The sequence below is a fragment of the Oncorhynchus masou genome, chromosome 24 (genome assembly GCF_036934945.1).
Source record: "Oncorhynchus masou masou isolate Uvic2021 chromosome 24, UVic_Omas_1.1, whole genome shotgun sequence".
NCBI lineage: Eukaryota > Metazoa > Chordata > Actinopteri > Salmoniformes > Salmonidae > Oncorhynchus > Oncorhynchus masou.
This window is the reverse complement of record NC_088235.1, coordinates 85,085,193-85,101,289: the sequence shown is the minus strand read 5'-3', so window position 1 is coordinate 85,101,289 and position 16,097 is coordinate 85,085,193. Positions and strand designations below refer to the sequence as shown.

General features: G+C 43.5%; 1 protein-coding gene across 2 annotated transcripts in view; it reads left to right on the top strand.

Moving 5' to 3' along the window:
* LOC135512885 (breast cancer anti-estrogen resistance protein 3 homolog) overlaps positions 1 to 16,097 on the top strand; it is a 61,360-nt gene that overhangs the window by 25,522 nt on the left and 19,741 nt on the right. The window contains exon 1 of one of the 2 annotated variants that reach the window (XM_064935363.1): positions 1,094 to 1,500. The exons of the other annotated variant lie outside the window; for it this stretch is intronic. Coding sequence (XP_064791435.1) covers positions 1,417 to 1,500 — 84 coding nt within the window. The 5' untranslated portion in view covers positions 1,094 to 1,416. Of the gene's footprint in view, positions 1 to 1,093; positions 1,501 to 16,097 lie in introns of those variants that run through there. 2 annotated transcript variants of the gene reach the window in all.

Here is a 16,097-nt window from a genome sequence, read left to right as displayed (position 1 = left end):
TTTGTCTCTTCAACAACACAGGTTATGTCCGACCTGACTGATTTAAAGCTTAGTTTTATATCACTTTTATTCTCAACTGCAGATATTTTCACCTATTTGACCTGGATTTTGTTGCATTACACACATCTGTCTTCCTTTGTAGAGGGTTTCCTATTTTTCTGAGATGAACAGAACAGATGCATATTTTAATTTAAAACAAACCAAAATACCTCCACAGTTTAAAACACCAGTATGTTAAAAGAGCAGAAGAGGCTCATAGAATGTGTGTGGTGATAGTGTGTTAATCAGAGCAGCACTGTTGGTAGGGGTAGGGGGCTTCAGAAAAACACAGAGCAGCTTCTCTCTTTCACTCTCTCTCGATCTTTTTACCCCCTCTCTCTGATGGTGTGTTCATCAGAGCAGCACTGTTGGTAGGGGTAGGGGGCTTCAGAAAAACACACAGCAGCTTCTCTCTTTCACTCTCTCTCTCTCTCGATATTTTTACCTCCTCTCTCTGATGGTGTGTTCATCAGAGCAGCACTGTTGGTAGGGGTAGGGGGCTTCAGAAAAACACACAGCAGCTTCTCTCTTTCACTCTCTCTCTCTCTCTCGATATTTTTACCTCCTCTCTCTGATGGTGTGTTCATCAGAGCAGCACTGTTGGTAGGGGTAGGGGCATTCAGAAAAACACACAGCAGCTTCTCACTCTATCTCTCTCCCAATATTCTTTCCTCTCTCTGATGGTGTGCTCATCAGAGCAGCACTTTGGTAGACCTTCCCCATCTTCTCACTATCTCTCCCTTTCTTTCCCTCTTTCTCGCTCTCGCTTTTGACCTTCCCCATCTCTTGCTCTCTCTCTCTCTCTCCCTCTTTCTCTCTCTCGCTTTTGACCTTCCCCCACCCCATCTCTCTCTCTCTCTCTCTCTCTCTCTCCTCTTTCTCTCTCTCTCGCTTTTGACCTTCCCCCTCCCCATCTCTCTCTCTCTCTCTCTCTCTCTCTCTCTCTCTCTCTCTCTCTCTCTCTCTCTCTCTCTTTCTACCCCCCTCTCTCTATCTTCTCTAAACTCAGCCAGTGGTGAGAGGGGGTTGCTGGGGGTTAGTCTTAGTAGAGCCAGAGGCAGTAGAGGTAAAGGTAGTTCCCTCCCAGCTGGCTAAGATTTAATTTGCGGGAGAGCAAAATCACATGGGGATTCCAAAGCTCCATACATGGAGCTCCGGGACTGAGTGAAGCAGCATGGTGTGGTGTGTTCACTGTGTAGCGCACAGAGAACAGAACTGCTTCGACTGAAAAAGAGAGAGACTAGAGAGAGAGAGCCACAGAGTGAGCTGCTACCATGTTCACACTCCTAGTGCAACAGAAGTGAATGCTAACTGAGAATCTCTGTAGTTTTTGAGACAGTTTTTTTGGAGTGGCTTTTACTGTGAGAGGGGTGAGAGATGTCGGAGAGATGCAATGTTCTGAGGACCTTAACTGCAGCCCTGTGCTGCTTTTACCAGAAGAGCTCCGTCATCGGGGCCAAGGTGAGTGACAGACAGACAGACAGGCATTGTGTCACCTGTTCACACAGTAGCATTCACATTACAACATAATCAGTGTATTGCATGTTTTAAACCCAGGTAATCTGAATGGCATGCGCTGTACTTCCTGTAATTACTTCTGTACTTTAGTGAAAGGAAAAGTCTGTGATTCGTCCCCTGTAATCTTACTCTTAAAAGCTTTGTTTTGGGCTAACAGGCTTATCCGATGGTAATTTAAATGAATCATCAGTTGCTCCTTTTAAAAGGAGGCTTTATCCTTGATCCCTTACTTTAGCCTGGGTATTTGGATGTGATGAATGTGTCCTCTGTGGACTGTGGGAGTGCTTAACATGTTTTGTTTTTTCACAATCTATCGTGTATTAACTGATCCATGTGGATTGTTTCTCTGATGTGGGATAGAGAGAACTTTTACTTTCTTTTTGTGTTTTTCTATGCTCTGTGCTGCCTGGCCCATATGTCTGAGTCAAAGCTTTAAATAGCCTTGTCAGTGGGTGCTAGTTGGTTTTATTGTCCCAACCAAGACATGCTGTGTAGATATATGACTGTTTTCATTATAGTAAGTGAAGACGTCTGCCAGACACCCCACTCCATGTGACGACTTTCTGGAGCTGGAGAGTGATGCTAAGTGTGTTTGTGATTCGTTATTGTGTGTGTGTGTGTGACTGTGTGTGTGTGACTGTGTGTGTGACTGTGTGTGTGACTGTGCCCTTGCATTCAAATAAATGTGTGAGATCTCATCTGTAAATATCAGTGTATTTGAGTTAGCATGAATTCACATTCCATTAGCTTGTGTTTTTCAACCTGGACTCAGGAATAGAGGTAACATAGTAAATACAAATATGTCTCCCTGCATTTAGTATGATAGGTTACGTTGCGTATGGTATATATTAATATGTGGATGTCCATCATCCATTTCGTATGGTAAGTTATGAATTACAATTTGTATGATATATTACAAATTGCAATTCATATCATATATTACGAATTGCAATTTGTACAATATGTTATGAATTACAATTTGTTGTAGCTAGCGTTAGCTAGGTTAAGGTTAGGGGTTAAGGGTTAGCCAACATGCTAAGTAGTTGCAAAGTTGCTAATTAGCTAAAATGCTAAAGTTGTCCATGATGTGATTCGACCACACATTTGAGTCCTGTCCAACCTCCCCCTTAAGCAACCTTCTGTCTTATGTAACCATACCAAGTGTAACTCTGTGTTACTCTGTCTCACTGAAGTGTTCTGCCTTTTATGTCATCAGAGGGAATTGTTGCAGTGACATTAAGTGAATTGATGGTGAGGCTTGAAATAGTGAGGCCCTATATCTGTCCCAACCGTGTTTATGGAAGTGACGTGGGCCTGTAACTCCAGAAGGGCTAGGGGGTCATGAGATGGACCAAAATTCTGACATTATTAATAGCCATTATCAGTTCTGATAATTATTCTTGGCTGGCTGAACCCCTTGTACGACCCCCTGTACCGTACAGTACTCTGTAATAGAGCTATCATTTGTACATGCACATGTACAATATTTAATACAAGTGGGTTGTAATAATAGCTGCAACAGCTAAACTGTATATGAGTGAAAAGCTTGTAGATTGAAGTGACGTTTCCCTGGAGGTCTACTGTCCCAAAGCTCATCAGTGTTAGCCACAGGGAGATCAGACCCATCATCAATGGTCTACGGTCTCTCACACTCATCTATCAGCAGGAGGTAGGGCTATTGATCTCTCTCTCTCTCTTTTCTTCTGTGAACCTCTCTCATCATCACCCATAGTGGAGAATGGCATGTTTTGTACAAGTCTATGATCCATCGGACTATCATCTTAAGAGGAGATATTTCCCCTCAAAATAGCCCACAATTTGTGGTTCCTCGCATCTGGCCCATTGAACCCAACGGACCCCAGAGAGTCCGGGAAGTCTGCTAGCTAAGACATGGGCTCTGTTTTGTTTGGCCCAGGCTTAAAATAGCTCTAGGGGTTGTTCGGACAGGCTGGTCTGTGTGTGGGGGTCGGAGGAGGGGGTCACGGGGGGAACACAGTAGGCAGTGTTGGGGCTCTGGGCTCTGGTGCATGGGGTCATTGAAGAGGGAGAGAGAGAGAGACAGAGGGAGAATTACACAGGGGCCTGTGCTATGTGAGAGGATATAGGCCAAGCTACTGTAACTACTGAAAGACATCTCACTAATTTCCTCTCCATGAAAACAACACCCAACTGCAGCTTTAGACTTAGCAAAGGACCCAGGCGGCTCAGCAGCACAGCTGGGAGTGGAGGACAACCATGTAGAGCCAAGGATCTGTATGCTGAGGGTGCAAACCCCACACACACTCTAGAAGGCCAGTGTAGATTAACAGGCTTACTCACTTACATACATCACTCGTCTCTATTAACACCCTATACTGATGCAATATGCACTGTCCCATTATAACACACACGTTATGTTCTTCTATCCTCGTGGGGACCTACAATTAATTTCCGTTAAATCCTATTTTCCCTAACCCTACACTTAACACGTAACCCTAACCCTAAACCTAACTTCTAAATCTAAACCAATCACTCGCCCCTTACCCTAACTCTAACCATGACACTAACTGTAACCCAAACCCCTAAACTTAAAATGGCCTTTGTCCTCATGGGGATGTGGGAAATGTCCCCACGAGAGAGAGTTTAAATTTTTCACTATCTTTGTGGGGACTTTGGGGGATTGTAGGTCCACACAAGGATAAAGGATAGAAGAACCAACCAACCACAAACACACTCACTCTCACACTCACTCACTCACTCACTCACTCACTCACTCACTCACTCACTCACTCACACTCATAGCTCTCCACACAGAGGTTTGAAGCTGTGTAGAACAGCATGGGAGTGAGGTGCAGAGTGTCATCACATCAGCCCCCTGACAGAAGCAGTCTGAGGTGCTCAAACAGCATGGCTGAAGCCCGTCCATCACTATTAGTACCTAACGTCATTACAGACAGGTGTGTGTCAAATCTCTGACAACTTACTCTCTCGCTTCAATTAAGCCTGCTGCTGTCTGACCAACAAATCCTTATCATCTCAATCCTGTTATTTCTCTATTTTCCTGTTTGTCTTTCTTTCTTTCTTTCTCTTGTTCTCTTTCTTTCTATCCCTTAGGTATTTTTTCGTTGTGTACTCCTCCGCTCCCTCTGTTTCAGCCAGGGAGCCTCCAGCTCCTCCGTACCATGGGGTTAAGCCTGTTCTCTCTGTATGTCAACTGCTCTGCGTTTGAGGAAACATTAAAGATGACCACCCCGGGTCTCCAGTGATCTGGCCCAGCTGCCTTGGGTCCCTCCCCAGGATGCCAGTGCTGGGCTGGGGCCTGAGTGGAGCCCTGAGTGGTACGCTTTGGGGAAGTGGGGCGGAGTTAAGAGAAAAGCCCCAGGAAGGTGCTGATTTAACGCAGCTAAGGTGGACTCAAAAGCACATATTATTCTACTCTATCTAAACAATAAGGTCTTTCAAATGGCCAAAAAAAACTCTGTGAAGAAAGCTTTAATCTTTTAGATAGTGACAAGTTAGACCACCGATCAGAACCATGCAGCTTCGGAGAAATGTGGGCATTAAGAATGAGTTCAAAGCAGCTCAGGGCCTCCTCCATATCCATCACTTCCCATGCTTTCCTGTGTGGATTTGTCCTGCTCCTGGGCATCATATTACCAATATGTTGATGTGGATGAACAGGGCTATGGAGCCATGGAGCCCAGTAGTCATAAACAGGAGAGGGGATAATGGATGGTCAGTGGACTGCAGTAGGTCTCCTGAGTGGCCTCAGACAGAGATAGGATGCCCTGATGGACCTATCAGTTTACCCCTACACAGGAAGGGTGAGCCCACGCATCAAATCACAGATGAGTGATAGAAAGGCCATGAAAGACCATTAACTACCCCCTATCTTCCTTAACCTCTGGGACTGATGGTGTCCTCCTCTCATCGTGTCAGTGTATAAGTCAATGTTATTTTCAGTGGCAACCCGGAACATGGCCGCGTGATCAAAAGTTTAATAGGAGCCTGACTGTAGGGTCCACTGAGCCTGGTCTGAGACCAGCCTCTTTGACAACTGATGAAACTGAGGAGTATTTCTGTCTGCAATAAAGCCCTTTTGTGGGAAAGAAATACTCATTCTGATTGGCTGGCCTGGCTCACAAGTGGGTGGGCCTATGCCCTCCCAGGCCCACCCATGGCTGGCGCCCAGTCGTGAAATACATAGATTAGGGCCTAATTTATTTATTTCAATTGACTGATTTCCTTATAGGAACTGTAACTTAATAAAATAGTTTAAATTGTTGCATGTTGCGTTTGTATTTTTCTTCAGTATACAGTGCCTTGCGAAAGTATTCGGCACCCTTGAACTTTGCAACCTTTTGCCACATTTCAGGCTTCAAACATAAAGATATAAAACTGTATTTTTTTGTGAAGAATCAACAGTAAGTGGGACACAATCATGAAGTGGAACAACATTTATTGGATATTTCAAACTTTTTTAACAAATCAAAAACTGAAAAATTGGGCGTGCAAAATTATTCAGCCCCTTTACTTTCAGTGCAGCAAACTCTCTCCAGAAGTTCAGTGAGGATTTCTGAATGATCCAATGTTGACCTAAATGACTAATGATGATAAATACAATCCACCTGTGTGTAATCAAGTCTCCGTATAAATGCACCTGCACTGTGATAGTCTCAGAGGTCCGTTAAAAGCGCAGAGAGCATCATGAAGAACAAGGAACACACCAGGCAGGTCCGAGATACTGTTGTGAAGACGTTTAAAGCCGGATTTGGATACAAAAAGATTTCCCAAGCTTTAAACATACCAAGGAGCACTGTGCAAGCGATAATATTGAAATGGAAGGAGTATCAGACCACTGCAAATCTACCAAGACCTGGCTGCCCCTCTAAACTTTCAGCTCACACAAGGAGAAGACTGATCAGAGATGCAGCCAAGAGGCCCATGATCACTCTGGATGAACTGCAGAGATCTACAGCTGAGGTGGGAGACTCTGTCCATAGGACAACAATCAGTCGTATATTGCACAAATCTGGCCTTTATGAAAGAGTGGCAAGAAGAAAGCCATTTCTTAAAGATATCCAAAAAAGTGTTGTTTAAAGTTTGCCACAAGCCACCTGGGAGACACACCAAACATGTGGAAGAAGGTGCTCTGGTCAGATGAAACCAAAATTGAACTTTTTGGCAACAGTGCAAAACGTTATGTTTGGCGTAAAAGCAACACAGCTCATCACCCTGAACACACCATACCCACTGTCAAACATGGTGGTGGCAGCATCATGGTTTGGGCCTGCTTTTCTTCAGCAGGGACAGGGAAGATGGTTAAAATTGATGGGAAGATGGATGGAGCCAAATACAGGACCATTCTGGAAGAAAACCTGATGGAGTCTGCAAAAGACCTGAGACTGGGACGGAGATTTGTCTTCCAACAAGACAATGATCCAAAACATAAAGCAAAATCTACAATGGAATGGTTCAAAAATAAACATATCCAGGTGTTAGAATGGCCAAGTCAAAGTCCAGACCTGAATCCAATCGAGAATCTGTGGAAAGAACTGAAAACTGCTGTTCACAAATGCTCTCCATCCAACCTCACTGAGCTCGAGCTGTTTTGCAAGGAGGAATGGGAAAAAATGTCAGTCTCTCGATGTGCAAAACTGATAGAGACATACCCCAAGCGACTTACAGCTGTAATCGCAGCAAAAGGTGGCGCTGCAAAGTATTAACTTAAGGGGGCTGAATAATTTTGCACGCCCAATTTTTCAGTTTTTGATTTGTTAAAAAAGTTTGAAATATCCAATAAATGTCGTTCCACTTCATGATTGTGTCCCACTTGTTGTTGATTCTTCACAAAAAATACAGTTTTATATCTTTATGTTTGAAGCCTGAAATGTGGCAAAAGGTCGCAAAGTTCAAGGGGCCAAATACTTTCGCAAGGCACTGTATATTCTATTTTATTCTGAGAAATCAATCATACTCACAGAGATTAATATGGGGCAAGGTCATGGCGGTTCATAATCATCATCTCCAAGACAAAGCTCAGAGGTCCATAGTAAGCCAGAACCCGGTTAAAACCAGGGGTTGGAAGTGGTTCAGGGAACAGAACCCAAAAACGGAAAATAACAAACATTTTCATGGAATAGAACGAGAACCGGGAACAAAAGTGATCTGTAAAGTTCCAGAACAGAACAGTTATTTAAAAGCATGGGAACCGGTTAATAACGTTCTTTAATGTTCCGGGCATTTTTTTCCAGTCCCACAAAAAACGCAACAAAGCGCCTATGCAAAGCCCTCCCTATGTGAATCAGAAGCTTTTTCCAGCATCTGCCTGCCAGCTGAAAATCTTTTCCAGGTGTGTATGTGTAGGCTATCAGCCCCTTCCCCTCCGAAGCATAGCTGTAACCTACTCAAATAAAATTGTATTTGTCACATGCTTCATACACAACAGGTGTAGACTAACAATGCCATGCTTACTAAAAGGCCCTTCCCTTCCCAATACAGAGGGAAAGGAAATAGAGAAATAATAGAAAAGTAGAGCAAGTAATAATGAATACACAATGAGTAAAGTTAACTTGGCTACATACACAGGATACCAGATTCAAGTCCCTGTGCAGGGGTACAAGGTAATTGAGGTAGATATGTACATATAACTAGGACTAAAGTAACAGATAATAAACAGTAGCAGCAGCGTATGTAATGAGTCAAAGTTCGTGCAATAAAGGTCAATGCAGGTAGCCCAGGTAGCTTTTTGGTTAAATATTTAACTAACTATTTAGCAGTCATATGGCTTGGGGGTAGAAGATGATCAGGGCCCTGTTGGTTTCAGACTTTGTTTATCGGTACCGCTTGCTGTGCAGTAACAGAGAGAACACTCTATGACTTGGGTGGCTGGAGTCTTTTTTGGGTCTTTGTCTGAAATCGCCTGGTATAGAGGTCCTGGATTGTAGGGAGCTTGGCCCCAGTGATGTACTGGGCCGTATGCACTAGCCTCTGTAGCGCCTTGCAGTCAGATGCCAAGCAGCTGCCATACCAAGAGGTTATGCAGCCAGTCAATATGCTCTTAATGGTGCAGCTGTATAACATTTTGAGGATCTGGGGGCCCATGCCAAATCTTTTCAGTCTCCTGAGGGGGAAGAGGCGTTGTCATGCCCTCTTCATGACTGTGTGTGTGGACCATGATAGATCCTTGGTGATGTGGACACAGAGAAACTTGAAGCTCTTGACCCGCTCCACTACAGCTCTGTTAATGTATTTGGTATTTTATTAGGATCCCCATTATCTGTTGCAAAAGCAGCAGCTACTCTTCCTGGGGTCCACACAAAACACGAAACACAATACAGAATGACATAATACAGAACATCAACAGACAAGAATAGCTCAAAGACAGAACTACATAAAACATTTTTGTAAATGCACATGTAGCCTACATATCAATGCATACACACAAACTATCTAGGTCAAATAGGGGAGAGGCGTTGTGCCTCGAGGTGTTGCTTCATCTGTTTTTTGAAACCAGGTTTGCTGTTTATTTGAGCAATATGAGATGGAAGGAAGTTCCATGCAATTAGGACTATATATAATACTGTATGCTTTCTTGAATTTGCTCTGGATTTGGGGACTGTGAAAACACCCCTGGTGGCATGTCTGGTGGGATAAGTGTGAATGGGGATCTGTGCTCTGTGCTCTGTGCTCTGCCCTTTGATTCCTGTTGTTCTCAATCAGCTTCTTTGTCTTGCTGATGTTGAGGGAGAGGTTGTTGTTCTGGAACCACACTGCTAGGTCTCTGACCTTCTCCCTATAGTCTCATTGCCGTTTGTGTTCAGGCCTACCACCGGCGTGCCGTCAGCAAACTTAATAATGGTGTTGGAGTCGTGCGCAGTCACTCAGTCATAGGTGAATAGGAACAACAGGAGGGGACTAAGCACGCACCTCTGAGGGGCCCCTGTGTTGAGGGTCAGCGTGGGGGATGTGTTGTTGCCCACCCTCACCACCTGGCGGCAGCCCATCAGGAAGTCCAGAAACCAGTTGCAGAGGGAGGTGTTCAGTCCCAGGGTCTTTATCTTAGTAATGAGCTTGGAGGGCACTATGATGTTGAAAGCTGAGTTGTAGTCAATGAGCAGCATTCTCACATAGGTGTTCCTCTTGTCTAAGTGGGAAAGGACAGTGTGCAATAGAGATTGTGCTATGTGTGGAACTGTTGGTGGTATGCAAATTGGAGTGGGTTTAGGGTGTCTGAGATAATGGTGTCTGAGATAATGGTGTTGATGTGAGCCATGACCAACCTTTCAAAGCCTTTCATGACTACAGATGAGTCATTTGGACAGGTTACTATGGGCACAGGGACTATGGTGGTCTGCTTGAAACATATAGGTGACATATAGGATACTTGCCAGCTGGTCAGCACATGCTATGAGTACGCATCCTGGTAATCCGTCTGTCCATGCAGCCTTGTGAATGTTTAAAGGTCTTACCTGTTTAAAGGTCTTACTCACACCAGCTATGGCGAGCGTGATCACACAGTCATCCGGAACAGCTGGTGCTCTCATGCATGATTCAGTGCTGCTTGCCTTGAAGTGAGAGTAGGCTTACGTCACTAGGCAGCTGTGGCTGGCTCAGTGTGGTTGTTTCCTGTAATTCATGGCTTCTGATTGGGATATATATGTATGGTCACTGTGGGGACGACATCATCGATGCACTTATTAATGAAGCTGGTGACTGATGTAGTAAATTCCTTAATGCTATCGGATGAATCCCGGAACATATTCCAGTCTGTGCTAGCGGAACAGTCCTGTAGCTTAGCATCCGCTTCACCGGATCACTTCCGTATTGGACACGTCACTGGTATTTCCTGTTTGAGTTTTTGCTTGTAAGCAGGAATCAGAGGATAGAGTTATGGTCAGGTTTACCAAATAGAGGACAAGGGAGAGCTTTGTATGCATTTCTGTGTGTGGAGTAAAGATTATCTAGTTTCTAGTTGCACAGGTGTCATGCTGGTAGAAATGAGATAAAATGGATTTCAGTTTCCTTGCATTAAAATCACAGGCTACTAGGAGAGCCGGCTCTGGATGAGTGTGTTCTTTTTTAGTTATGGTGTATACAGCTCATTTAGTGAGGTCTTAGTGCCACCATTGGTTTGTGGTTGTAAATAGACTACATAGAGCTACAAAAAATATAGGTGTAAACTCTCTTGGTAAATAGTTTGGTCTACATCAGTGGTTCCCAAAGTTTTCATAGTCCCGTACCCCTTCAAACATTCAACCTCCAGCTGCGTACCCCCTCTAGCACCATGGTCAGCGCACTCTCAAATGTTGTTTTTGCCATCATTTTGTATAATAATTGTTCTCTTTATTTAACCCTCTTACATATAAAACCTTATTTGTTAATCGAAAATTGTGAATAACTCACTACAGGTTAATGAGAAGGGTGTGCTTGAAAGGATGCACATACAGTAACTCTGCAATGTTTGTTGGGTTGTATTGGAGAGTCTGTCTTAAATCATTATACACACACATTCTGTGCCTATATTTACTTTTCATGCTAGTGAGGGCCGAGAAACCACTCTCACACAGGTACGTGGTTGCAAAGGGCATCAGTGTCTTAACTGCGCAATTTGCCAAGGCAGGATACTCTGAGCGCAGCCCAATCCAGAAATCTGGCAGTGGCTTCTGAATAAATTACATTTTCACAGAACCGCTTGTTGCAATTTCGGTGAGGATCTCTTGTTCAGATATCGTTGAGTGGACTGGAGGCAAGGCATGAAATGGATAGTGAATCCAGTTGTTTGTGTCATCCGTTTTGGGAAAGTACCTGCTTATTTGCACACCCAACTCAGGTGCTTCACTATATCACATTTGACATAAGCTTGAGTTCATTTGCACACAAAAAAATCATACAATGATGGAAAGACCTGTGTGTTGTCCTTGTTAATGCAGACAAAGAGCTCCAACTTCTTAATCGTAGCCTCAATAGCCTCAATTGTGTCCCGCACAATGAATATAGTAACGGAGAGTCCCTGTAATCCTAGATTCAGATCATTCAGGAGAGAAAAAACATCACCCAGATATGCCAGTCGTGTGAGAAACTCGTCATCATGCAAGCGGTCAGACAGGTGAAAATTATGGTCAGTAATGAAAACTTAAAGCTTGTCTCTCAATTTAAAAAAAACATGTCAATACTTTGCCCCTTGATAACTAACAGGCTTCTTTATGTTGTAAAAGCGTTCCATGGTTGCTGCCCATATCATTGCATAGTGCAGAAATAACACAAGAGTTCAGGGGCCTTGCTTTAACAAAGTTAACCATTTTCACTGTAGTGTCCAAAACGTCTTTCAAGCAGTCAGGCATTCCCTTGGCAGCAAGAGCTTCTTGGTGGATGCTGCAGTGTACCCAAGTGATGTCGGGAGCAACTGCTTGCACGAGCGTTACCACTTCCCTAGGTCTCCCTGTCATGGCTTTTGAGCCATCAGTACAGAGACCAACATGAGCAGCAGCTACATTTGGCTACTTACGGACCATTAGTGGTAGAGTGTGGGAGAGTAACAGGTAATGTGACTCTCTCCTGCAGGAGAGTAACAGGTAATGTGATTGGATGTAAATTATTTGACCAGGCTACCTGTATTTGACATTGTTGTTTTTTTGCTGAACACTGGTTTAATTTTAATTTTGGCAGTGAAACGAGGCTACCTAGGTGAGAGAAAAACCTCCCCCGAATGTATAGCCCCGTTGGAAAATATATATGGACTGTTTGAGAATACTGGTATTTTTTAAAATTGTGAATCACACTTTTATTTGGTGTACCCCCGATGGCATTGCGCGTATCTCAGTTCGGGAATACCTGGTCTACATCTTATCCTTCATGCCGTTTTGTCCTACCGATGCATAGAAGAATGAGCTAGTTGTATATTATCCATGTCCTTTTCCAGCCACGACTCTGAGAAACATAGGATTTTACAGTTTTTCAGGTCCTGTTGATAGAATAGTCTCGAACAGAGCTCGTCCAGTTTGTTTTCCAGTGATTGTACATTCGCTAATAGAACTGAGGGTAGAGGTGGTTTATGTACTTGCCGATGTAGTTTTGTGAAGGTGCCCACACGTCGGCCTCTCTGGTCTGGGGTGAGCAGTATGTCCTGCGCCTCCGACTCGTTGAAGTAGAAATCTTCATCCCAGTCGAGGTTGGTGATCGCTGTTCTGATGTCCAGAACTATTTTCTGTCACAGGAAACAATGGTGGAAATATTATGTACTTACAAAAAAAAGTTAACAACAGTGCAACAAAACACACAAAATAGCAGAATTGGTCAGTTGCCTGTAAAACAGCTGCTGTCCACTGCAGCGTCATTCTCAGCCCTACTGATAATACAAGCATGATTCAGAAGATATTTTTATTAGAATGTATTCACTTTTAAATTCTAGTTAGGGATACTACAGTTATCACATTTCATATTGGATTTATTAACTACAAATAGGTAAGATGTGTTTCTAATTCTGGTGCCGCTCTGCACACACAAGCTTGTTAGCTAGCTTGCCTCACTGGTCCAGAGTTAAGCCAACGTTAAAGTTCAAAGGCATTCAAAGTTCCTCCATAGAAGCCACTCCTCCGTAGGTATAATTCCGTGGGCCTAATTCAGATAATGCATCACAAGATGCCCAGTGCTTTAAGCAAAGCCTCTTCTTCCACCCTCTGTAAACAACTCATTGAGCTATAGCCTGCCAGCTCCATAGCAAGCTGCTATATCCGTACCGCATGATTGGTGAAGTAATTCAATGTCGAGCTAAATGTAAAAGAAAATAAGTGATTTCAGAGGTTTATAAAGGAACAATTTAAACCGGTACTTTTGGGGGGATTTGAACCAGTTCAGAACCTGATTTTGCTGGTCGGAACAGTGGAATGGAACAAAAAAAAGTATGGTTCTGTTCAGAACAAAATGATTGGAAAATCATTTTGGTTACAACCCCTGGTTTTAACCCAGAGAGATTTACTTCTGACGAACCGCTGCAGTTCACATCATCTGGAGAAAGAGCTGGAGGGGCCAGCTCTCTGAGGAGAACCCACTAAACACATCCCCATTTCCTCAAGTTATTAAATCACACAATGAACCTGAACCATGTCCAGTAACTCACAGCCATGCCCTCAAAACAAACAAATGACTGTGTCCCATTTTCATCTGGAAGGATGGCACTTCTGCAACTATCCCACTGTGTTTGGCTCTGTATCCTTCTGGAGGTTGTGTCTTTAAGCTAGCAATCCGGATGAAGATGACAGTAACACCACTTTACTGTTTTAGGGAATGGCAGCAGGGTAATGTGATGAAGCCCAGCCAGAGATAGAGTCCGTCTAACATGGATGGGTGCTTTCCACGATGATGACATGGACAGTAAAGAGAAGGTCTTTAAAAAGCCACCCCATGATCAGTCATGCAAATGTGTGAACATTCAGGCATAGGGGAGAGGGAGTGAGTTGAGCCAAAGGAGTAAGTTGAGCCACCCTTGTTTCTAGGAAACCATACACAAAATGTATAATTTGACCAGATATTTAGGAAGAGATCATTTTGTGTAGTCTGTGAAGGAATAAACCACATGGAGAAAGTGGTAAGCAAGGTTAAAAAAAAATCACTAATCACTAAGTCAAATTAATTTGTGTTATAGGTTTCATGATGCTTGTATCTAAACCAAAGTAGATCATTTTAAGATTGTTCCATACATCAGTTGGGGTCTCTATAAGCTTCAATATGAGCTCCTAAACCTAGCATGAAAGTGCATCCTTGTACCTGTGGGCTAATATAAACTCAGCAAAAAAATAAATGTCCTCTCACTGTCAACTGCGTTTCTTTTCAGCAAATTTAACATGTGTAAATATTTGTATGAACGTAAGATTTAACAACCGAGACATAAACTGAACAAGTTCCACAGACATGTGACTAACAGAAATGGAATAATGTAGTTACCCTGAAGGAGGGATTAACTATGTCCATCGTATCACCAGGCTCCTCAGGAGTAATTATACCAGAGCTATTTTTAAACTCAGGTTAAGAGTTGATTTCCTCAATGGACAGCTATGTGAACCAGGGCCTGCTGTAATTCTTCAACATCGTAAAGTGGTTCCTCAGTGCTGTTGAAAAGCCACGAGATGCCAAGAAAATCTACTTCAGTTGCAGTGGAGGCTGCTGAGGGGAGGACAGCTTATAATAATCGCTGGAACGGAGCGAATGGAATGGCATCAAACACATGGAAACCATGTGGTTGATGTATTCGATACCATTCCACTGATTCCACTCAAGCCATTACCATGAGCCCGTCCTCCCCAATTAAGATGCCACCAACCTCCTGTGTTCAGTTGGCGTCAAGTTCCCCATACCGCTATAAAACATCCTTAATTCAACTGGGCTAAGTGTTGAGGGGAGGGAGAGAAGGAGCTCTGTGAGTGTGAATGGAGGTTGAAGGTCTTTGGTAGTATTATGTAATGAATTGAAAAAAGGAAAGACAGAAGCAAAGACAAACAGCTCCTGGAAAGATCCTTTTCCCAGGCTGCTGTCTGGATATGGAGAGTCTGGTCACTGTAATTCTGTGGCTTAAGGGTGTTGGCTGGGTCTACAGACTGTTGACAACATGGAGAGAGTATGCCTGCCTGCCTGCCCTGCCCCGGGCCATCCTTCAGTACAATGCCAGTGCCCTCAGTGGTTATTTCAGGCTGTGCTCCCCTGCTTGGGCCTGGGATTGTAAGTCTCTATATATACATGACATGTATAAATACCCAATGGGTGGAGATGGAAGGATGAGAACTTTTCCATACTGGGCAAAACTTTCACCGCTTTATGAGTTATGGCTACTTCATTTTTTATTTCAGTGAGATTTTTTAAGATTTACATTACATCATTGACATAGTGGCCATAGGCTATGTTAGCTTCCTTTTCTGTGGTATTGCAGGGCCATGTGGTGCCGTTATTTCAGGGCCATGTTGTGCTGTGGTATTCTATGTAATATTGCATTGCACACTATTCAGGCCTGTCCAGATGAAAGATATTTGAAGCAGTAGACTGACTGTTTTTTTTAGGCGGTCAATGTCTTATTATACTCTTCATTACTTAGTTCAACGACTGACCTGTTGTATCATCTGGGGGCACACGCCAAAGCATGCCAGCGTCTTTATCACAACGACACGGGACAGTTCTGACACATGCCACACATACGGTGGTCATGGTGAACAATGGGTTCACCCTGGCCACAGTATCCATGGGAATAACATATATGGTACTGAGTCATGTGACAAACACATGTTGATGCCTCAAAGCCTGTGACAGAGGCGTTTGCTCGAGCCATAGACATGATTCTGGTTGGTTGTTCAGGGCAGTAAAATACCATACTGGCCTGTATTGTCATCCTATCCTATTCTCTATTCTCACTGGATGGCATCAATACCAAATCAAAGTTTATTGGTCGCATACACAGATTAGCAGGTGTTATAGTGAAGTGCGTGTTACATTTCCAACACTGCAGTATGTCACGCACACGTGACTAATCAAATACGTGACTAAACAAAAATATCAAAACAAGACATCAAGAAATA